This window comes from Epinephelus moara, chromosome 13 (genome assembly GCF_006386435.1).
Source record: "Epinephelus moara isolate mb chromosome 13, YSFRI_EMoa_1.0, whole genome shotgun sequence".
Lineage (NCBI taxonomy): Eukaryota > Metazoa > Chordata > Actinopteri > Perciformes > Serranidae > Epinephelus > Epinephelus moara.
The window spans coordinates 13,278,260-13,303,074 of NC_065518.1; the positions used below are offsets into that span (position 1 = coordinate 13,278,260).

General features: G+C 40.5%; 1 protein-coding gene across 1 annotated transcript in view; it reads right to left on the bottom strand.

Annotated features, from left to right (window-relative positions):
- The window catches only part of lhpp (phospholysine phosphohistidine inorganic pyrophosphate phosphatase), a 45,006-nt gene that overhangs the window by 12,905 nt on the left and 7,286 nt on the right, over nt 1-24,815 (bottom strand). The window contains exon 6 of the mRNA XM_050060781.1: nt 20,293-20,384. Within this exon, the coding sequence (XP_049916738.1) occupies nt 20,293-20,384 (92 nt within the window). The remainder of the gene's footprint in view (nt 1-20,292; nt 20,385-24,815) is intronic.

Below are 24,815 nucleotides of genomic sequence, written 5' to 3' on the forward strand. Positions count from 1 at the left end.
GTGGTGCACTGTTATGTTCGGATCACAAGTCTATCTGATCCAAACAGAAGGTTCAAAACACAGTTTGAATGAAAGAGAACAAGATGTTGTATATTCAGCCGGTCTCACTTCGTCCTTTCTGCTCTCATTTTAGCTTTGTTGTACTCTGCTCAGATCTATCACTGGGTAACGTGTGATCATCATGACCTACAATGACCTCTAATCTGTCTATCTTAATGGACAGGATACAAGTTTAAGGCGTACTCCGCTGAAAACCTTGAGTATCAAATACTAACTTCCTGACCTGTGGCTTAAAACATGTTGCAGCTTGCTCCACTGCAGATAGCAGCAGCATAGGCCTAGATTTCAGGGGCAACGCAGGAACCACGTCCCCCTCGTTAGGACAGTGGAGGACGTTTTGGCCAAAAAATTGGGTGTTGGGGTAGTAGTATCCCAAATACAGGTATAAAACATTAAAATACTGTCTCAAAATATGTTTCATTGGAAAGATTGACCCCCAAAACTTCACATATGTTGGATAGGTGTACATAGACCCTCTAGCATTAATTCCATTTTACCCAGACTGTGTCACACTAAAACGTTAAAACTTTGCTTTTGACTTGGGAAAAAAACATGTTCCACTAAATCCATGAAGGTATACTTTTAATGTGTGATACAGGAGGGTATTGGAACAAATAAAAACTACAAAATATGACTATTACTCTCCTAGGTTGGGCCCTTTTTTGAGCTAGATTGACTGGACTATAAGCGCTTCCTATAGTGTGATGCTGTGGCACGAAGGTCCTAAAGTTTGACCTCTGAATTAACCTTGTTCTACTGGGTATATTTTGGTATACTTTTGATGTTATTTGGGTGTCTAAGGACCACATAAAACCTTGAATGATGACTTTTGTAATTTTCCCTGGGTCAAACAACAGACTGACTGGACTAACAAGGGTTACAACTGATTTCAACTGTGATCCAGTTATTAAATTATAGGTGTATATTTTTATACTCATATTTTGTCTTTGTTACTAAAATTATATGTTTATCTTCGCACACAATTAAGTTTGCTAACATTAATTGTTCGTAGGGCTGCAACTAACGATTATTTTCATTGTCGACTAATCTGTTGATTATTTCCTCGATTAGTCGACTAATCATTTTATCGAAAAATGTGTTAAAATGTTGAAAAATGTCGGTCTGTCTCTTCTAAACCCCAAAATTATGTCATCTAATGTCTTGTTTCGTACTCACGCCAAAGGTTTTTAGTTCACCGTCATGTATTTTGGGGTACTTTTATAGTACTTTTCTATGAAAAATGACTCAAACCGATTAGTCGACTACTAAAATAGTCACCAATAATTTTAATAGTCGATTAGTCATCGATTAGTCGACTAATCATCTAATTGTTTGCAATGAATGTTAAAGTGTTAAAGGCTAACCATGCTAGTGACACATCAAATTAAGGATGCGCAATTTTTTTGCCGATATCCAATATGCTGATATATAAAAAAAATATTTGGCTGATACCCGATACCAATACATCAACCTTTTTCCCTACCTAATTTTAGTTACCATCAAGCATGCATACTCTTATCATGATGGCCCAGCGGCAGATGGAGACATGAAATAAAATGCTAGGTTCGAATTCCTTTAGTATTTATTCTTCCAGAGGATTTAACCGCGAGCTGAATTATCTGCAGAGGTCTCTTCCTCTCTAAAACAAATGGACCAGGTGATTAAAACTGGTAAAAACACTAAGTATGGCAGTTTCATGTTACAAAGTAGTGTTTTTCCAGCGCTGTTTGGCATGTTGGGGCTGGCAGCTAGCCTAGCAGCTAAGGTGCCTCACATTTTCTGTCTGATAACTGAAGACGTTCGGGAGGTTTTTACCAGGAGCCTAATTATCTACAAAAGTCTCTTCCTCTCCAAAACAAATGGATTTGGTGATTTAGGTGGGAAAAACACCAACAAAACAGTTTCACAGTAAAGAAAATTATTTTGCGGAGGGGCTGCTAGCCACAGTGGCTGATGCGAAAACGCGAATGGCCCTATCTAGAGCCAGTGTTTGGTTTGTCTGTCCTAGGCTACTGTAGAAAGATGGTGGTGCAACATGGTCCGCTCCCTAAGTAGATACAAACATCTCATTCTAGGGTACAAAAACACAATGATTCTTATTTTCAGGCGATCCTACACACCTATACATCCCCTAAATCCAACACACTGGACCTTTAGCTGCTAAGCATTCTTGTGACATTCCAAGTGGCTAAACATGGCTGTATATATACAGTAGCAGTACTTTGGCTAAATATAGCTGTGTTAAGCCATATTTGGCTAGATGTGGCTAGATATGGCTGTGTTGATCTATATTTGGCTAAACACAGTGCAGTGGTAGGAACAGATTATGCTGCAGTGGTGGTTTGAGAACTGTCTATGGACACTGTAGACTCTTTTGCAATGAGTCTTGGTCACCATTGGAATCTATTTTGCATCTGCTGTGAATCCAAGTTGATTATAGCCGTTGTCCTCTGTGAGCAAAAGCAAGCAAGCCTACAGGCAGTGAGGGTGAGACGTTCAAGACTCATGTTTTCACTGTAATATTCTATTAAAAGCACAGAAATGTGAGTGTAAACGTTGGGATTAGAGAGACAAAGGGAAGAAAGATAAAGCCGTGTTGGATATCAAGCCAACAACAGAGTGCTGGCTGAATGAGGAAATCATTCCCAGAGTTGATTGTGTTTACATTCCCCACAAAGCTGCTGATTCCCATCCATGGGAATGGGATGAAAACGTAGCTTGGACTCTAAGTTAATTAGTGACTTTATGGAACTGGGGTAAATTCTGCCCTTAAACACAAAACTGATGTAATCCAGCCTTCATGTTCATGGTGGAGAGAATTTAAGAAAACCTTAACAGAGACTTTTGACCAGGTCTGTGTCACCACAGTGTGGGGAGTCTGTGCAGATTAACGGTTTTTAATTTACTCACATGTCGCCAGTGCTGGGAACTTCCTGCCAGTGGCACAGGCAAATCTCCACCGGGTGATGCTGAATGCGTCATTTTACATCATCGATGACTCATTTTGTGTCACCCGGTGGATAGTTGGGGAGCTCTGAGTGCTCGAGGCATGGAAGAAAACAAACACTGTTCATCTACTCACGCTCCCCACACTGTGGTGACACAGACATCATTGAAAATCAGCATTGTTTCCTTTTAACTTCTTAACTTCAATATTCACATGCACTTAACGCTCCACTTTGTAGGATCTACGGAGATCCCAATGTTGCATCGCCATGTTTCTACAGTAGCCCAGAACAGACAAACCAAACACGAACTCTAGACAAGGCCATTTGCATTTTTGCGTCGGCCACCGTAATTATAAACACTGATATTTTAATGTGAAACTGCTTTATTCAGTGTTTTTACCGGTTTAAATCATCTGGTCTATTGCCGAGATTTTCCGTTTCACAGCTTGTGAAATAAAACAGCACTGCCATGTCCGAAAACATACGAAAGAGACAACGCATTGGAAACCGGAAGAAGATGATGTTTACAGAGTAGCCGCTTGTAAACCGCACGAAAATGGTGGCACCGATGAAAAAGCTTATAGTTGCACAAGGTGTGGAGACGCTGATGGACTCAGACAATTCCTGTTTTGATCAACATTCTGAATCTGATTTGGACGAAGAAGCAAATGAGTTTGGTGGAACAAAACAGGATCTCCGTGACGGTGACAGTGACACTCGGACAAGACGACCACAGAGGAGAGGGCGACAACAGTACCGACACTGAACATTATTATCATTATTATTATCATTATTTATACACTTGAAATTGACATAAGATAATGAGAAAAAAAATAGTAAATGTGAAATTGATTTTATACTTTAAAACGCCAGTCTTTGACAAAAATGCAATTTTTATTTGAATGAAAATGCACAAATTCAAGTGTTGATAAAAAAGGAATGGAATTTTTTGTGTGTTTAAAAACAGAAGGTCTTTTCTTTAGTTTCATGTATATACTGTTTGCATATTCATAGAGCAAATTATTCTGTGGGCCTTGAAAGACTGGTGAATATGATCAAAAATGCTGGCTGGGAAAGTGTTAATTTGGAGAGGAAGAGACCTCTGCGGATAATTCAGATCACAGTAAAAACCTCCTGAATAGCCAACAGTGATTAAATTCTAACAGGGAGAAGTTTCAGCTTGTTGCAATCTGCAATCCTCACTGCTAAATGCCACTAAATCCCCCTTCAATCTTACACACTGGTCTTTTAAGTTCATTCATTGTGAAAACTGTAATTGCTGCAATCTTCAAGCACTGAAAAAGGTGTCGAAAAGTACAACCCACCCTACACTCTGAAACCAGAATGGATAAGGAGGGAGCACACAGCCAGGAAAGAGATCCAGCTAACAAAACCCAGCTTTCATGTGTTATCTGTTAAAAAGTAGGGAAATCCAGCAGTGGAAATAGAAACCTTATGCAACACGTATTTTCCTTTTTTGCCATGCAAATGCCCTGCTAAAGGCCGCGCTGCTGAGTGACAGAGGAGGAGCAGCGAGCAGCGAGAGGCTGGTCAGAGATTAGTGGACAGGACTGAAATGACACAAAAAGAGTATATACTGTACACGGATGATTGTGCATACTGTATATATTGTCTCTGTTGGGCCTACAGTGTGTTACTTTGAGAACAGCAGCAAACCAAACACTGCTGACTCAATCTGCCCATTAGCCACAGAACAAATGAAACCCAACGGGTCACAATGCCCTGGATTTCAGTTCCTCTGATGATCCAGGGGGACCTGCGCACAAAAGCAGGCCCCTGTGGATTCTGCCTCAGTTCAAATGCCAGATTCTGCACATAGTATGATTCACTGGATTGGAGCAAAGGGTCTCTGTAGTGGCGCAGAGGCAAAACTGACCTCAATGACACGTTCAGAGAATGCTGTAGCTGTCGAGTTGACAAGCTTTTAAGCTCACAGCCCACGCCCTCAGCGGAGAAGAGTGAAATGAGATAACTTCACTTCCTTCCCACACAGACAAAACTAATGTGCTAACAGCGGTTCACAGGACAGGGTGTGGGACTGCGCTGTAGACACTATGAAGTGCACGCACACTTGTCTGCAGAGAAAAACAGTTCACAAAGGTCAAACAGAGCAAAGGAAGAGAGAACATGCAACTGAAGGCTTTATCACGGGTGAAAAGAGATGTCATAATCAACTGGGTGGCGCATACAACGCAATAAGGCCTTGAAATATGGTAGGTCACATACAGACAATCACTCTGTGTTTGACAGACAAACACTTGAAACCATGTACATTATCATAGCCGTTGAGGCTATAGGACACCAGTGGATGGCTGAAAGATAAGCTAGGCTGAAATACAGTATGTACCTGAGAGCCATCCCAGGGGCAGCGCTCAGTTTATAAAGGAGATTAAGCTGCAACCACAGCCATGCACGGTCACCCTGCCAAGGTTTAGTGTCACAGATCTGCAAAGGACAGAGCCCATCCATGAACCTAACACTGCTGCACTGTGTTCAGTCTAATGTCTGTTTGATTCACAAGAACGGAGACCCGATAGGCTGTTTGTGTCAGAGGGGGAGAGCATCGCCTTTCTGTCGACACACATAATGCAGCGAAGTGTTCACACTTTTCCGTGAACCCTTTCACCCATCAATCATTCAGCGTGTATATTTATTCAGGGTGGAGAATTGTTAACTCTGTTTTGCGTGAGTGCTCCGTGTATACAGAACAATAAAAACACCCGTACTACATGTTTTAAATAGTGTTAGTGCAAACAAGATAGGAAAGCTAAAACATACAAAGCAGAAACTGGAATAAAAGGGCTGTGAAATGAAGCCAAACTGGAAGTGCCAGAAACTGCAGTTCCTCTAATGGCCACTTGAGGCTTGCTTCAAAAGTGAGATTCCCCATGGAGCCCCATGTAAAAAAACCTCAGCAGCAGAAATAAACATGTTTACAGCCTGGTACAAAAAGCAGTTTTTCCCCTGTTCACAACAACTGTACGGGGAGTAAATATTTATATAACTCACCATGTTACATTTTATTAAGATAGAGGCTTCAAAAATGGAGTCCGAAAACCAATGGGTGACGACACAGTAGCTACCTTCATTATTTCATACAGTCGATGCACTGTACTGGCAATAAATCATCCATTTCAGGAGCACGTATTAAAAGATTTAAATATGGAATATCTGCAATGTATTCCAGCTACATCACCATCATGAATCACCTTATGCTGCAAAACATCTGAAGGCTTTTTTGGCTCAGTTTTAAAATGAGGAACAAGTTTAAGTTCAGATATTTTATAGTAGTAAGCAATAATGTCCAGACCAAGCCAACTGACAACTGTTGGTCAATGTCAGGGGGTCAGTGAGCATCTGTTGCCCTAGTTTTTGCAGTGATTTCCACACCACTGGCACTAGTAGGCCCTCGCCAGCAGGTTTTTGGACCTAGCAGAGCTCATCGCTGAGTGAAATCTCTTTGAGTTTATCTTAGATCACGAGAAGAGATATGGAAGTGAGGAAAGCAAACAACTAAAGTCAAGAGTGTGTGAGATCTAAACAAACATGTTATATTAGGTAAGATTGTTTTTTTTACAACCACTGATCTCTTTCGCAGAAATGGTTCGTAATTGTTTGTGTGGTTTTTCACTAGAGCATAGTAAATATGCTCTGTTCTTTCAACACTGGGTCATGTTGTCAATAGCCCTTTTTAAACAGGAATTGTGCAAATTTGCAGGAAAGCCCAATCAGTCTTTTTTTCAGCACTGGCAGTACAAAAACAAAATCAGGGAGTGTGGCAAAATGCCGCCTACCTACTTTTGTTTACACAGAATGCGCCTTTTTCGGGGCAATGGGGGTCGTGAACAAGTAACAAAACGTGTGGCTCAGCGTGTGACGTAAACAGTGACGTGGGAGGAAAGCCGCGGCTGGTCAGATCAACTCGCCAATCCCGCTCTGTGTGTCTGAATGCTCGCAGCTTGCCGGCAAAATGGCCCAACATTCACGGAAAATCTGGCAGTGTAAAAGGGGCTAATGTGCTAACTGGCTAACTAGCGTTTTGAATCTGTCCTGTTGGTCTTCTGGTTTCCCTTTTTGAATGACAAATACAAGCTACTGCCGTCTGCTGGTATAAAGAGTTATTTCATCTCGTACAGACACAGAATGCACCTGCTAGTCTTTGTGGTTTGTTCAAGCACAACTTTTTGGCCGAGACACAGGTGATGTGAGACCCTGATGTCGGTTTGGTGTGTCTGGCCCTTTATTTAGAGTGTGTGGCCATTTGAGAAGTAAGAATACAGTTAAACCTATTTTGACACAGCACTGAACTAGCAACGAAAGATTTATTACCCAAATCCTGACAACTATGTTACACTAAGCTGATAGCAAAGATCTTTCCACTCTCAGAGCTGTACTTTTCTTTTATAATCTGTTTGCTCAGGCAGCCTGATGGGCCATTTGCTTTCCTTCTTTCCCCTGCACTGTAGCTGTAATTGCTTTATTTGCATGGCTTCATTATGGGAACCAGTGGAAACCACCTCTGGATATCCCCACTAACCACGGTTATGTGCCACTCAACGAGTCGGCAGAGGGACTCGGCCCATGCTGGACACTGGCGACCGATTCCTCTGAACCTGAACTGAATTGATGGGGATGATTTTACAGTTTATTGGTGGCAGGAGGTCTATCGTAAGATGTTAAAAGCTGCTCTCACACTCTCTCACAGACATAACTGAGCCATCCAATAACACTGCCTGTTGTCTATAAAGACGACTCAACAGGTCACTTCAGAGGACTTCACGATGGCATCAAGCCACATTCTTTTAACTATCATTCCACATCCGTCTCAGACCTGCTGGTTGTGATGGCTCTGATTACAGGAGCAGCAGTTACAGTGATAGCTATGAATATTTGCATACCGACCATCTGCTGGGAACTGGGTGTTCTAACTGATGATGCATGTGTGCATACGTGCGTGTTTTTGCATGAGCACAACAGCTTCATTGATAAGGTGTTTACTAACCCCTGTAGTTAACACTGCATGTTACATAGTTCACAGCAGTCACACACACACACTGACTCACCTTTCATCAGTGTAAGCCAGTGGTTTTTAAACTCTGTGCACCTCATACAGCCTCAGAAATTATCAGGCTTTCCAAGTACCATGACTATGAGCGACATAAAAAATGAAGTAGCGTAGGCCTACCATATTCAGCTATGGAGAGTTCACACAGGAGGCACTTATTAAGATAAAGTATTTTCAATCGAAATTTAGTACTGTCACAGCTGTAGATATATGTTTAATTAATTGATTTAATAAAAAAATCTATCTCAGAGATTCATCCGCAGCATGTGTACAGCCCCAAGGGGCAGCTCTGGCAGCCCTGCACTAAAATGATCAAATTCTTCTCCATATGACATGTGGTGCGTGCTGCTGCGTTCCAAAAGTTGAACTTGGAGTATCTCAAAGTGTGGCTGTCCCGCTCTGAAAAATGGGCACTTGGGAACATGTGCGCGCCTCGACGGCATAGCTCTGGCGTTAGCGTGCGCCTGCTGTGTGTCTACATTGAAAACAATGAATTTGAGGGCGCAAAAAAGCGTGAGCCCTAAGCCAAGTACGGCCCCAAAGCCGGGTTCACACTACACAACCTTTTAGTCTGTTCCGACAGTCACTATGTCAGATTAGGCGAATGTGGAGCCATAAAATCGTGCCGTGACTTGGCCGACAGGCTACACGCTGGTGCACGACCAATCATCACTGGTTGTCTTTTACAACGTGCGTGATGTCATCATGTAATTTTTGTCCTATTTGTCCTATAATAATTTTACTATTATTATTATTTCAGTCACTGTGTCTGTTCATGTCCCAGCTGTACTGTTATTGTAGTAACATAAAAAGTGTCACCAAACATCAGGAGCTACATTTGAAGCAACGCATGCAAATATGCAAGTCACTGAATCCTCCATAACAAGTTCCTGCAAATGTTTCACAATAAAAGCCTGTTTAGAAAATGAAGGGATTCTCTTAACTGAAGTTATAAGGGGCTTTTAATTTTAGACAGGTACAGGGTGTGCTGAGTTTGAAATGACAGTGTGAAGCAGTAACTTTAACAGGGCAAACGGGAGCAGATTAAAAGTAAAAATATAAAAATTCAGAGGGAATGAGAAATAACGATCTGTTTCAAATGAAGCTATTAAGTAAAAGCCCCACCACTACTTTTTATTTTATTCCTTCATATCGTCCATTACGATGAAATAACAACAGTATTTGCTAGCCTTATGCTAACCTGGTTGCTAGAGCGCCTCTGCTTTTTCCCGCCATTATTTTCCTTTTTTTACTCTGTTGTGGTAACATTCCTAGAGGAAATATCACAAACCCTGGGGTGTTGTTGCCGCACAGTTGTCTACGCCAGCAGATCGCTCTATGTTCTGATTGGTCAAAGTGGCAGCTGTGATGGGAAAAATCGTTAACAACAAAAAGAAAATCAAACATGCTAGACTTTCTGTCAGGACGTCGTGAGGCGTCCCAGATGTGACATTGGTTGTTGTCTACTGACTAATGACACACTACACGAGATAAAACTATGGATTATTACGCACGACACTCATTGTTGCTCACGATGCAAGCCGACACAGTGCGATGCTGCGTCGGGCTATAATCAGGCTGATATCGTGTGGCGTAACCCAGCATAAGCCAGTGGTTCTCAACAAGGAGTCCTTGAGGGAGATCCCCAGAAGAGCGGGTAGTTTATTTACACTATTGAATTCACTACAGAAGTGAGTCCAATGTGAGTGTGAGTCATAAGAGTGACTATTCTGATCATAAGTCTCACTTCCTCCATGGTTATCTTCTCAACTGTGGAACTCTGATCTTAATCATATTTAACAACCAAAATCTTTTCAGATGGAGGTTCCTGAAGCAAAATCTTATCAAATGGGGGTCCAAGACCTAATCTGTACTAGTTTATAAGTCCTTAACAAGGAAAAGGTTGAGAACCAGTGTGCTTTAAGCTGAACACTGACACAATCATACTTGCATTTGAAGGCCAACATCCTAAAGCCACGTTCCCATCGTATCATCCCAGCAGCCAGAGTTTAAGCCTGAATCTTGGAATCTTGAATCTTATGATCTATGTGACGAATAATTTGATTGATTCATGACGTGTAAAAGCTCCCAACATGCCAATAACATGGCATGAATGCAGCAACCTCAGCACACTGGCAAGTTCCCTACCAAATATGCTAACAATAGCATAAGTGCAACTCAGCACAGGAAAAATACTACAGGAAATTTAATCTGCACGGTAATCACACGGTGACCAACCCCCCCCCCCACTGTGCTCCCTTCCTGTTGCGTCCCTCAGTGACGACCGCAGACGGAAAGGACACGAACCAGGGTGTGGTTTCGGTAAACTGGCTCATAGTTTGCACCATCGAGGACAAGTTATCTCTGGAGACGTTTATTCTGGCTCGGCCTGCTTTGGAAAACAGTTTCCCAACACTCACATTAGCAGTCAAGCATTGGCCACAGGGAGAGGTTTACAGTGTAAACCATTCTGAAGATGGTCGCTGCTGTGTGAAAATGTTTGCTGTGCACTCTCTGCCAGATTCCAACGGGAATTCAGCGAGGGCTTCCTCTAACTCACTGGCCCTCATTCAAAATACCTATCAATACTGTGTTAGTATCTGACACATCACTACACTGTTTTCTCCTCGGCAGAGTTACAAATGCCAATACTGAGGGTGTATGTTTAAATCAAAGGCCTGAAATCCAGCTTCTTTGATTATCACAGACAAATGCAAAGACACACAGCACGCCAAGCTCAAAAGGTTCAGAAACTAACAGTGTCGGCGAGTAGTAGCAAAAATAAACTGGTTTACAAATGACGAAACAGCGTGGTGTGAACGTGCTTTTATGAAGCTTCAGAGCTGCAGTTCCTTGAAGATAAGGGAACAGAAAGAAGAACACAGGACCAGCAGAAGCCACAGAACGCAAGAGATGACTATTTAAAACAGCCAAAAGTGAGCCACAGGACAGGACAGAGAACAGTGAAGCACACTCATAATCTGACCGCTCTTCTAGTATCGCAACAGTTTGACCCCAAAGATAGAGAAGTACAGTTGTTGTTCGCTGTGTTAGGCAACTGTTTGCTAACATACATGATGTATCACCTTCATGGAGTTATCTATCCTCCTGAGACTTGAACTTTTGTTTGGTATGCATTTTTAATTTTTCCTTGCTATTTGGGATCAGTAGGACCTGATAAGTACAAAAAACTCAACATTGCCGACGATAATTAAGTCCCAATGTCCTCAAACGAGACGATAATGAAGTCCCAATGTCCAATAACAGTGTCTTAGCTTGTTACTGTTGCTAAAATTGGTCAAATGTGTTGCCATATCAAACTACAAACATTATGTCAAACCATAAAATGTGATCAGGTTTTGAACCTTGTCCACTTTTGTGTCGGGATCAGCTGCAGACTGACTTGGCAGAGATGACTGCCATATTGTTTTTACATGGATTAGTGTATTGTGCTCTTACTTCCACTAGATGACAAGTGTCCATGAACGAGGACAACAGGTCTGAGTTAAGTAGAATGGAGTATAAGGTCAAGTAAACCCAAAATGTGATGTCCTCATATGAGGACGCAAGGTCTCAGGAGGATATAGGGCCGTCTATTGTGACATTAAGTTGCGATAACAAAAGTAGTTATTTTACCCAAAGCATGATCATTTTTCTAAACATAAAAAATGTTTTTTTGCCTTTTTAAAAAATTATTCAAGATATAAAGCCAGTAAAATGTATAGGAAGCCCAAACCTCATAGGTGGAACAGTCTGTTCAATACAGTGTGGTGATGCAATGATCCCGTAAACATTTACATCATATTTATATCTTTGTCTGTAATCTCTGGCAACTGTCTTTGTTGTTGTAATTAAAATGTGAATTTAAAAAAAAAAAAAAAAGGAAAAGAATATAATATGAGTGTAGCTGTAGTTACCAATAATAAAGTTAGGTAAATTATTTCAATAAACCTGAGATGGTAATCAAAATACATCTTCACAAAACTAAATCTCTTTTTACACACTAAAATAAAATAAGATAAATTACAATAAAATTTAAAAAAATGAAATAGAATAAAATAAATAAGATAAGATAAAAAAAAAAAAAAAAAGATAAGATAAATCAAAAGAAAATAAAATGTGATAAAATAAAATAAAGTAAAATAAAATAAAATCAAAATTTGTTGCCCACACCTAAAGTAGTATTGATGGCCAAAACCTACATTTTCCTGGAAGACAGAAGTTTATTTTGAAAGACACTGTAGCACATAATAAGCGGACATTGTCACAGAAACTGACATAACCATAACTGATGCTAGAGGGGTACCTGCAGCATTAAAGTTTGAAACGTAGGGCCACTGACCAAGCTGCCATATTTAACGAGTTGCAAGTGAGTGTGTTGCACAAAACATAAACTCGCAATACTCAAGCGTATTGACATGTTCTGTCACCACTAGTGATATATCAGTGTTGTGTTTACAGCTTGTTCTACTGCTCCGAGGTGGCCAACAATAAATTAAAATGGCTTTGATACCAGATTTAGCTGATTAAAGACACTTTCTTTTTTCATGAAACTTTATTTATAAAAATATCCAGTGTTTGATTCATTAAATGCAAGAGCAGTCCAGGAGCTTTTCCCAAAGACAGTAAGGCTTTATCAAAGTTATCAACAAGATTAGAAGAAAAAGATTAAGCAAACAAGACTAAGAACCTGAGCAAACACTGGTGCTGACTTTCAATATGTGATGCTTTTAGATACTCCGTGGTGTGGACATAATTCAGTATTAAAGCACTGAGATTTGATTTGCAGCTTTAACATCTTGAGTACCACTCAACACGTAACTACAGGCCTTCAAGGCCGAGCAGGGTAGCTCTAGTGTTGGCAGATTGTTCCCATGCAGCTGATCAACATCAGCACTCCGAACGCCATACTCCCAGTTTCCAGCCACTTATTTCGGTATAGGCCCCTCTTTGCAAACCTGTTCTACATTAAAGAGCAAAGGGTTCTCCGGCTCCCCCAAGGGAAGTGCACTAACTTTCGCTCATTATGTAAAAACAAGGGAGAGTTGACTGCTAGCAGAACACTCCTCCATCACAATTATCCCTATATTACGCCTATAGTCTCAGCAGCGATTACTGTCGTATCACTTGGCACGGCCTCCACTGCTGAATTTAATCTGCAGGGGCCATCGCAATAACATAGCGAGCACATGCATGCAATGTGCATCACGTGAAAAGTACAGGGAGCAGTTACTCTTGGAGAACATGCACGCACCTACTTAAACCTTACATGTCGTAAATACTGTCGTTTTTTCTTGCAAATTTAAGACATTATATACAAAGGTGAACGCACATTACGCACCCTTCGATTGTCTTGAAGACACAGAAAGCAGACGAAAAAGTTTCAGCACCTGACAGGTCTAAATTAAGTCAAAAGCTTTTCAAAATAAGCTGATATGATTAGATGTGTCTGTGATTTGTATCTTTCCCCCTTCCTGTCTTGTCACCGGGCCTGGGGTATTTGAAGCAGTCTTTTCTTTTTTTCCAAACCTGATGGGAACTGGAGGCCTGCGCAACATCTGGTTGACTTGGAAACAGCTGTGTTTTCACAGATCTGACTGAGGGTTTATAGCTGCTCCCAGCGAGCCCGGGTTCACTGGGCCTGTTTGGCTAAATAACGTTAAATCTCACGTCTGCTCCTCACTCGCGGGCCCACGGAAACACTGCAACTGTCACTGTTTCTCTTCTTGTTCTCAGGGAATGTATACAGTACAGTCCAATAAGTCTGGTGAGGGATCTGGGATATTATGAGGTGTCGGTGTTAAATGAGTAAATTACAGCTCACTTTGGAGCAATAAATTCTAATTTGATGCACACATTTTACTCCCTTTGTTACTGGCTGGCTGTCAGAGGCAGAAATCCACAGAGACAAGTGTCTTCTGTTAGTACTCACAAACTGATGTAAACTAAGAGACTGAAAGTGACAACTGATATTACTAAAACAACCAGTCCTTAAAGAAGTCACTGCTGGAAAGATTTTCTTTTCCATAAAATTAGGCCGATGCAGTCAAAACATGCAAATAAAATACTTCTGAAATTGGAGCTATATGACCAGAGAAAACCGAGAGAAAGGGCTGTGGCATTCACTTTTGTTCAAGAGGTAGAAAACTATCAGAATTCACTGCGCTGCATCAGACTAATAAATGCTCCAGCTGGTGGGTGACATAATGCGAGCTCATCCATTTTGACACAGAAAACAATATGGCCTGCTGGCGACAAAGGATCTCACATTACAGCCAAACAGTGCACTAAATATGTTTTTGAAGACATTTAAGCCAAGAAATGGGCAATTCAGTGACAGAATTTTGGTTCATGTTTGATCAACACTGGCTAGTTTTAGTATTTGATCTTATTTTCTTTTTTGAGCTTCCATTTCCGCAATACCGGAAACAGTATGGCACCCACTTCCTGCTCACAAAGAGTCGTACTACAGCCAAACAGTGCACTAAATATGTTTTTGAAGACATTTAAGGTGAGAAACAGGCAATACACTAACCGAATCTTGGTTCATATTTGATCAGCACTGCCTAGTTTTATTGTTTGGCCTCAGTATTTTCAGCCTGTTTACGCAATACCAGAAACAGTATGGCACCCACTTCCTGCTCACAAACTGTCATATTACAGCCAAACAGTGCACTGAAATATGTTGCTAAAGACATTTTAGGCAACAAATAGGCAATACAGTATCAGAATTTTGGTTTTTATTTGATCAGCACTGGCTATCTTGTTTGTTTTTTTTTCTCTTCTCCAGCCTCTGTTTCTGCAATACCGGAAACAGTATGTCACCCACTTCCTGCTCACAAACTGTCGTATTACAGCCAAACAGTGCACTGAAATATGTTTCTGAAGACATTTAAGCAAAGAAATAGGCAATACAATAACAGAATCTTGGTTCATATTTGATCAGCATTGCCTAGTTTTATCGTTTGACCTCAGTATTTTCAGCCTCTGTTTTTTTGCAATACTGAACACAGTATGGGACCCACTTCCTGCTCGCAAATTGTCATATTACAGCCAAACAGTGCACTGAAATATGTTGCTAAAGACATTTTAGGCAAGTAATCGGCAATACAATAACAGAATCTTGATTTATATTTGATCAGTACTGCCTAGCTTACAGTTTATCCGAGTCTGAGAGACAAAGAGATCCCGATCCACTTCTATATTAGGGTTCCTACAGCTTAAGGCAAGTGGGATTCAAGACTTTACGATTTTTTAATACCAATCAGAATGAAATTTAAGATCAATTCAAAAATAAATAAATACATAAATAAATAAAATAAAGCATAAACTGCCATCAATTACTTATGGTTAGGGAGGTTTTTGCCTGAATATTTACTGCGACATAAAACATGACTTTTTGGTGACGTTAAAGCGAGAGGCATTTGGTACATTCATTTATTTATTTATTTTTCTTCTTAAGTTACCAATTATTTCAAGATTTTACAACACACAACACAAAAAGCGATTCAAAAAAATCCTACTTCACATATCTTAGCATTTATAAGATTTTTGAAAGACTGATTTAAGACATTTTGACACCAATTAAGGGTTTATTTTTAGATTAATGATGCCTTTTAAAACTTTTTAAGGATCCACAGGAAGCATGTACACTCTTTGTGTCTGTGGTTGTGGGCACATGAATATCTGGAAGTACAATCTGTAGTTCGTGCAGCAGCCCTAGAGCCAACTCAAATCTGCTGGTGTTTTTGAGCTGGGAGATGCGCAGGGAAATCTGGGCGCTGGTAAGATGGAGGAAAGTGAACTACAACTCATTTACACACACTACTCACATCATTGATACAAAGCTGGTGGAAAATTGGCAAATAATCCCTTTAAAGTAGAACACTGAGCATGATAAACACTACAGTGTCATTTTACTGTACTGTTCTGAAAAAAATTACTCAAACCACATATCTAATAACTTTCTGTATGCATGTGTGTTTGCACGTGTTGCACCACATAAACTCCATTCACCAATCGGCCATAAATCTCCACCGTCACAGCTGAAACACAACACGTCATGTAACGCAACACTGGCTCCACATATGTTCCTCAGCTGGAGAGCAGCCCACTTATTTCAACCAGTTGCTCCCTCCTCCCAAAAAAAAAAAAAAAAAAAAAAAAAGGATAAGCAGTAATATGATTTAATCTGGTTTATCATGTGTTTAGACACAGTGGTCAGAGTGTCAGCGCACTGGAGCTGACCTGAGCTGCACATGGATTCTGCTGGGAATCTGCATTAATAAAATCTAACACTTCATAATGTTGGGCTCTGAACTCACATACCGGCTCAGATATGTAGGTTACACATGCAGATACCTGCCAGCAACGTACACAAAAGCACATCAAAGTGGAGACACTTACACACACTCACATGTTGGCGTCATACCCACAGAAATAACTCTGCGCAGACACAGGACAGGTTTTACACTGAGTGACTGTGCTCTTAGTACAGGATTAGAGCTGACTGATGCTCAAGCAGATTACTCAGCGTTCTCTGGTCACATGACTCCAGATCTGCATGCCAGGACGCAGCAGAGGAGCAGGTCATCAAGCATGGTGCTCTTCAAATAAATCTGTGGTTTGTAGCCAAACAAAATGGCAACAATTTCAGGGGAGAGCAAGAGAGGAAAGAAACAGAGTGCATTTATTTCGTTCTGTTCTGTTCCGTTATACTGTTCCCACTGTAAGGACAATTTTTAGATGCGTGTCTGAGCACTTAGGCAACTTTATACTTGTACTTTGCTATATTTTAGAGGTAACCTTCAGCGTGGAGTTGGCATGTTCTCCCTGTGTCGGGAAGGTTTCCTCCAGGCACTCCAGCTTCCTCCCACAGTCCAAAGACATGCAGGTTAATTGGTGACTCTAAATTGTCCGTAGGTGTGAATGTGAGTGTGAATGGTTGTCTGTCTCTATGTGTCAGCCCTGTGATAGTCTGGTGACCTGTCCAGGGTGTACCCTGCCTGTCGCCCAATGTCAGCTGGGATAGGCTCCAGCACGAAATCAGAAGTCAGATAATATGATGCAATACAGTAGATAATTGTTCTTAAAATTACAAAGCCGTACAGCAGCGTTCCTACACATTTTTTCGATTTTAAAAGTCCATACTTTTCCAGACTTAAGTTTCCAGTAGATTCTCTGTAGATTTTTCAGACCACATTTGACATTTGTGAATAAATGGCTAGACCAGGGGTGTCTAACTTGTTTTAGTTCGGGGGCCACATACAGCCCAATTTGATATATATAAACTTTGATGCAGTACAGATGCTTTCTTTTCAGGATGGGTGTAGTGTGTAATAATGTCCTGAACTCAAATATCTCAGTTGTCGTCACAAATTATGGAGCAACTTTTTTTTTAAAAGCACTTCAAGTTCCAGATTTCAAGTAATTGCCAGGTAGAAATGTTTGACTTTTACTTTGGAGTATCTGTAAATACTGACGAAGTACAACTACTTGAGTTTTGTGTCTGTATGTTGTCAGACGTGTCCTCAACATCAGGAATAGTCTTTTTAATTTTTATTCCCAGCAACCCAAAAATCAAAGAATAAAGACATTTCCCTCACAAGTTGGTGGTATTTACTTTTTAAATTATAAGGGACACCAATTATTAATTTTACACTTCTTCTGAACCATCAACCATTAGTGAGGTTGCTGTTACATTTCTTGAGACCAGCTGTATTTTTTTCTTCCACAGTCTACAGAGATGTGACAGAAGCTAATCTACTGACACAACAGAGCAACAGATACCAATGAAAGGATGCAAGAACGCTATGAAGAGCTTATCTGAGCTGATAAATGTAGCACGAAAGAATAATGCAAGCATAATCATCAGTCAGATAAGATCCTCCCGCGGGGCCGTATGTTTGACACCACTGAGCTCGACGCTAATGACGTAAATAAATTATTTTAAAATCCAACTGTTCACATGTAAGTTACATTCTCAATATGCATGCTGTTGTGTTGCCAAAAAGGGCAGAAAATCGGTAAATAAAAAAGTTAAATATATTTAATTTCACAGTGCCTGTGCAGCCTTGTTTATTCCCTCTGTCCATGGAAATGATGATGAACGCAGCCATAAAGGTTTCCTTACATACTAGAGTATATGATGCAATACAGGAGATTATTGTATGTAAAATTACAAAGGCGTACAGCAGCATTCCTACACATTTTTTATTTCAAAATTCCACACTTTTCCAGACTTTGCATGAGATTTTTGGCACCATATTTGACATTTGAGGACAAATAGCTAGACGTTAATGATGCAAATAAATATTTTAAAATCAAACGTGTAAGTTACACTCTCAATATGTATGCTATTATGCTGCCAGAAAATTGCCAGGAGATTGTAGCTGGATACTGTACCTCACACAAATCAACTAACAGTGCTTGTGATTGCTTTTTAGGATATTTCTGATGTTCTTTTCCTTGTGTTTGTCTTTTATTGTGATGTTTTTACATGTAGCACTTTGAGATTTGTTTTTAAATGTAAAGTGCACTACAAATAAAATGCACTATTATTATTATTAACACCAAATCCAGACAAATTCATCTCTGCCCAAAGAGGAAGTAAACTAACCGTCGCTACCTATACTACCTATTATTTTCCCCTTACATATTGAATAAATAACCTAATATTATTGTTTCCCCATTTTTTTAGTCTCTTTTATAAATAAGGACTGAAAATGAGTTGAAAAAAAGTTAAATAATTAAATTTTTACGACATCTGTTCAACCTTGTTTATTCACTGTGTCCATGGAAACGGCGATTAATGCTGTAATAAAGGTTTCCTTACACAGAAGCGTTTACTTTTCTGACGACTACGTCACTGCATAGCTCATAAATGTTCAGACAAGCTTAATATTTGATTAACTGTGATGCTTTATGTTTGCAATACAAAGATGATAGGCAAACTAATCTGGTCGCGGATGTCCCTATTTGGTATTTGGTATAAGGCACGTGGTGCAGTGCTGTTCAGAAGGCTGTGATAGACAAGTGTAGAGGCAGCTCTGCTCTGTAAATTCTGAATTTTATATTTCAGAAATCAGAAAAAGGAACAAAAGCCTGGAAAAATGCTGCTAATTTTATTTGCTGCTAATACTTTGGACTTTTATACCAACTCTATTATTCTATGTGGAATTTTCAATGTTGGACTTATAGTTGTTGATGGATGTTTTTCTGTTGTACTGATACTTTTACTTAACTAAAGTAACTTAATACTTGTTGCACTACTGCTTCAAAGTAATTGGTGCTGAGTTTGAACAGCACTGCACATGTAAAACAGAACATGTTCAGGATTCCCCTTCTGTTTCCATAACTTTATAAAACCTTGAACTACACACAGAAAATCCATTCAAAACACCAGTTACTGTACGACTCTGGACATACATCATAATGCACAGCTCACTGTACATATGATATAATGTGCAGTTCCATAACTCCTACTCCCCGTCACTTTTCTTCAAGCCATAAGTACCACATATATCTTCTAAAATAATCAACCATATGTTTCTGTAATTACACCATAAGAGGAGCGTCCCAGTAATCTCCAGATTTGGGATCATAAATCCTCTGGTGACTATGACCTTGTGGGCGAGCCGCATTCAACATGTGGAGAGAATAAAGCTATTTTCGGCGGATTCTCAATCAAATAAACAAATCTGGAAGGCTGAAGAATGAGGTGGTTGACTCACAGGAAGCCTATGTGATATGGAGGAAGCTGGGATTCAAAACCCTGGTGTGAGGGCGCCCTCTCCTGACGGATAGCTGAATAGATTTTTATTCTGATATATGGTCACACTGGGGAAAATTTTGGAATCTTTTCTGCAATAGAGCTAAACCTTCTCTAAAAACATAAGGATATAAAATCTGGCTTTGAGCGTGATTTATGTGATACTTTATGTCGCCTTGTAAGGAAGCAATATTTTCATTTTTACCTCCAGGTATAAAAACATAAAACACGGCAGAGAACAAGCAGGTGTTGAGCTAGTAAGTGACTAAGCCATACTTCAGCAGGTCACACTGACACGGACAGTCTGACTAATCAACAGGGACACCTGCTGCCCAGCGGTGGCCAAAAAGGAGTCATGTTCAGGTTTGGTGGATTGTGTCAGGGGAAAAACTCACTCTGTAAGTTTGTGTATTTTGGAAATCACTGACCTGTATTTGCCTGTCCTGACTTGTACGCCTTTCATGCCACAGTGTTGGGCCCCACCCACGTCATTAACCAGGTCGTCACCGATCATCAGAGCCTGCAAGAGAGGCGAGGGGAGAGGAGAAAGAACAAGAGAACGTTGTAATTTAGCTCAGGATTTTTTAGCTGCTCTTGTGCAAATGGAGATACTGTTTGCTACTAAAATGCTAACCTCACTTGTTAATGTCTTAGCATATGTTAGGGCAGTGGTTCCCAGCATATTTTTCTGAAGGGAGCCTCTTTCTGTCATTGAGTGAACTGACGACGCCTCGCTAAGTGACATATTTCATAAATATTTCATATTATATCCTATATACAGTACAGAACAACTAATAAACTGTACAATTAACTTTTACATATGTCGGTGAAGACTCTCAGTCATCCAGGTCATAGTAACTATAAGTGCTTTATCGTAGACAACTGGACTTGTTTGAGTTTCTTGAAGACGTTTCACCTCTCATCCAAGAGGTTTCTTCAGTTCTAAAGGACTGGTGCGAAGTCGCAGGCTTTAAACTTCATATAGGTGTGAACAGATAGGGTCAGACGGGACCAGGTGCGAATGGGTGTGAAGTCGTCTGGGGAAGGGTCCCAAGACTTCATTGCAGGTGGGTGATAAAGGGTGTCGTAGGCCACCTCCTCTGTTTAACCATGATCGTTCCAGTTTGACGTAGATGGCTTCTTTCACGCCTCTCTCAAACCATCTGTCTTCTCTGGCCAAGATGTGCACATTGCTGTCCTCAAAGGAGTGTCCCTCCTCCTTTAGATGTAAGTGGACGGCTGAATCTTGACCTGAGGAGCTGGCTCTCCTGTGCTGTGCCATGTGCTCAATCAGACATATTTAATGGATTTCTTTTTTGACAATTTTAGTTATGTTTTATGCAGGATGAGCCAGGTCTTCGCTGTGCCCTTGCAGTGTGAGATTTTTTTTGAGTCTCTATATCTATATCTACTCAATATCTCTATTGAGTCTTTTTATTTTTTGGAGTTTTCCTTACAACCCCCGTATAAGTTGACCGATCCCTAGTGTGGGTCAGGATCCTCAGGTTGGACACCAGTATGTTAGGGGAGACCTAGGACATAAACCCTTGTTTGCATTAGGGGTTGAGGTATTAAAACATTCTGATATATTTTTGATTTCTCCAGGAGTACCTGTAGTTGTCTCCTCCTTTTGGTTCTGCTTCCTACTAAAGCATCATCAGCACGTGGCGGATCCATTTCAACCCGCTCTCTCTTCTCCTCATGTTTCTTTTTAAAACGTCTCAGCTGTCCTCTCCGCTGACCTGGCGCTTGCTGTTACACAAGCATGAGTTCTGCACCATTGCCTATTAGTGTGTAAAAAATTAAAACTTAGAAATACTTCACTCCCCAAATGATCATCTGCGTGTCATTTATTCACCTCTTGTGTTGCGTTAAATTAGTGAAGGCACGCCTCAGTGTATAACGAAGAATCCAAAAATGGCGTACAGTCCTGATGAACTTAAGTAAAGGGGGGGCCGTGTTTAACCACAGCTGAACTACATCAGAACAGCCGTTCAGAAACTAGTCAGGTTCACTTTGTCCGGATTGCAACCTTCGTTCAAAATCTCTGGGGAGTTTATAAACTATACATTTTCGGAAAGAGTGAGACGAAACCCAAAAACCAATGTTCACATTTTTTTCAAAGTTTCTGCGGTGGCTATCTTGGACTTTCAAAATGGCCACCATTCATAACTTTGTTTTTAGCTGAATAGCTCATGACAAATCAAAATGGCGTCTGACTTAAGTGGCTAATTGCATATTTTTTAAGCCCAGGAAAAAAATGGGACCATTTGCGACGCACTAAAGAAAGAGTCTGATGCTGTACCTGCATATCATCTTTTGTATCAGGTAAATAATGCTGTATCTCTTGTTAGTGTATGTCTCATTACTACACTTAACACCTAGCTAGAGAGCGTTAGCTTACCTCGCTTTAGAAAACAAAAGCAAAGACAGCCTAGCCGGCGTTAACGGTTACAATTATACCTCACTAATATTAGTTATAATGAGTTATTTATTAGTTGTCAGCTGTGAACTCACGTGCTAGCTAAGGTAACTGTTTGGCTATGTTTAACTAATTGCATTAAACTGATGCAATCTTACAGTTTACATAAAAATAGCTAACATGACAACATGATGAAAGTCTGATGCTGCAACTTCTTATAATGTTTTGTATCAGGTAACTAATGCTGTATCTCTTGTTACTCTATGTCTTACCTCGCTTTAGAAAACAGCAGCAAAGACAAGCTAGCTAGCTAGCGTTAACGGTTATGATTATACCTCACTAATGTTAGTTATAATGAGTTATTTATTAGTTGTCAGCTGTGAACTCACGTGCTAGCTAAGGTAACTGGCTACGTTTAACTATTTGCATTAAACTGATGAAATCTTATAATTTACATAAAAATAGCTAACATAACAACATGATAAAAATCGGATGCTGCAACTTATAATGTTTTGTATCAGGCAAATAATGCTCTATCTCTTGTTACTGCATGTGAGAGTTTGTAAACAAATGTTTTGATATCGTTCTGCTGTTGTTAATTGTGGGACGGAGTGAGGGAGTTCAAGTATCTCAGGGTCTTGTTCACAAGTGAGGGTAGAATGAAGCGTGAGATGGATCAGCGGTTTGGTGCGGCTTCTGCGGTGATGTGGGCGCTGTGGTGGACCATCATGGGGAAGAGGGAGCTGAGCCAGTAGGCAAAGCTTTTGATTTACCGGTCCGTCTACATCCCAACCCTCACCTATGGTCATGAGCTCTGGGTAGTGAGCGAAACAATGAGCTCACGGATACAAGCAGCGGAAATGAGTTTCCTCCGTGGGGTGGCTGGTCTCAGCCTTAGAGATAGGGTGAGGAGCTTGGACATCCGTGGGGAGCTCGGAGTAGAGCTGCGGCTCCTTTGCGTCAAAAGAAGTCAGTTGAGGTGGTTTGGGCATCTGATCAGGATCAGGACGCCTCCACTGGTAGGAGGCCCCGGGGTCTTCACTAATTCAACGTAACACAGGGTGTGTAATTGATATACAAAAGATCATTTGAGGAAGAAGTATTCCTTTAACAAGACTAAATCCTCTAACTGAGGTCCAGCAGGTTGTTCTGTGATAGGAATGCAACTTCTGATACTCAAGGTATTCTCAAGAGTTTGGTAATTCCCTCTGAAAGGAATGTTACTGATCAGTTTCATTTTGAGTATTAAGTGAGTGATTCAACTAACAAGGAATTTTCACTTTGGGAGAAAAAATTGCAGCACCATCTCTGCACGGCAGCCTGGTGAGTAAGGGAGGGCTTTGGAGAGGGCAGCAGATGTAGCTGTGGATATATCGGTGTCTCAGTGAAAGACAAGAGATCCAGGGGAAAGAGTGAGGCTTAGGCTGAGAAGAGCCCAGCTTTCTTAGAGCGCCAACTGCCAGGTCCAAAAATAGATAAGCTCAGAGAGACTGCTGCACATTCTTTATACCTGGAATACACTGAGATGAGCAGATACTAGGGATAGACATTAAACATGTGTTCACCTGCTGAGAGAAAAGACAGTGCAAGAGTTTACAACTGAACATGCAGCGTCTGTTCTATGATTGCATGAGCCTTCCTGTTCCAGCTGCCGGTGGCTAAGTGTATTAGGCTAATAATCAGAAGGTGTGTTTAAGTAATTAGTTTAATTTGGGGGTGTCTCTTAAAAAAGTAAAAGTGTGTAGTGTTAATAGCTCAGCCCTTCAGCGTATGTACAGATGAGGGAAAACATATCAACAGGTGGCTGCTGTGAGTGTGCTGTACAAAACCAGGAGAAAAACAAACATCTTGAAACAGTAAAGGCCATCAGAAGTGGGAATAACCTGCATGACATACTTGACCTTCAGTCTGAGGATGCTGAAATGTAGCCAGAAATACATATTTGCATATACTGCATATTTGTTCTCATACACAAGAAAAGTAACATGACACTGAACAAAGCCTGAAGTCATTAACCTGGGGCCAGATGAATGAAGAATGTGTACGCACAGAAACCATGCATGTGTACACCTTTTTCCCCACACATATACTGGTATTTTTAAAGGTGCGGTGAAAATGTGTACACATCAGACATGCTTCAGACCAGGTGTATACAGTTTTGCGGGGATAGCTGCGACTGATATGGTATTAGCTCAGAGATGGGGAGCATTGTTTTTAGGCAGTTTGCAGATTTCACTAAATGTGTTATCATTTTTGCCGTCTACACAGCCTTCTGTAAATCTCAACCAAAGGAACATTTATGAATCTAATTTTAAAATATGTATGAGTGACGAATTTAATCACTATTTTTTATTTACATTTATCTCCCTGTTAGTTATTACTAGTCCATACCCACTGAGTGCACAGTTGCCCACGGACAGTTTCACATGGTGTGTGTTTGGGATACAGGTCATAGGAAATTGCAGATTAAATAGTCAACTGAACCCATTACGAAGAGCAATGTATTCAGACAGAGTTTTTGTGAATTTG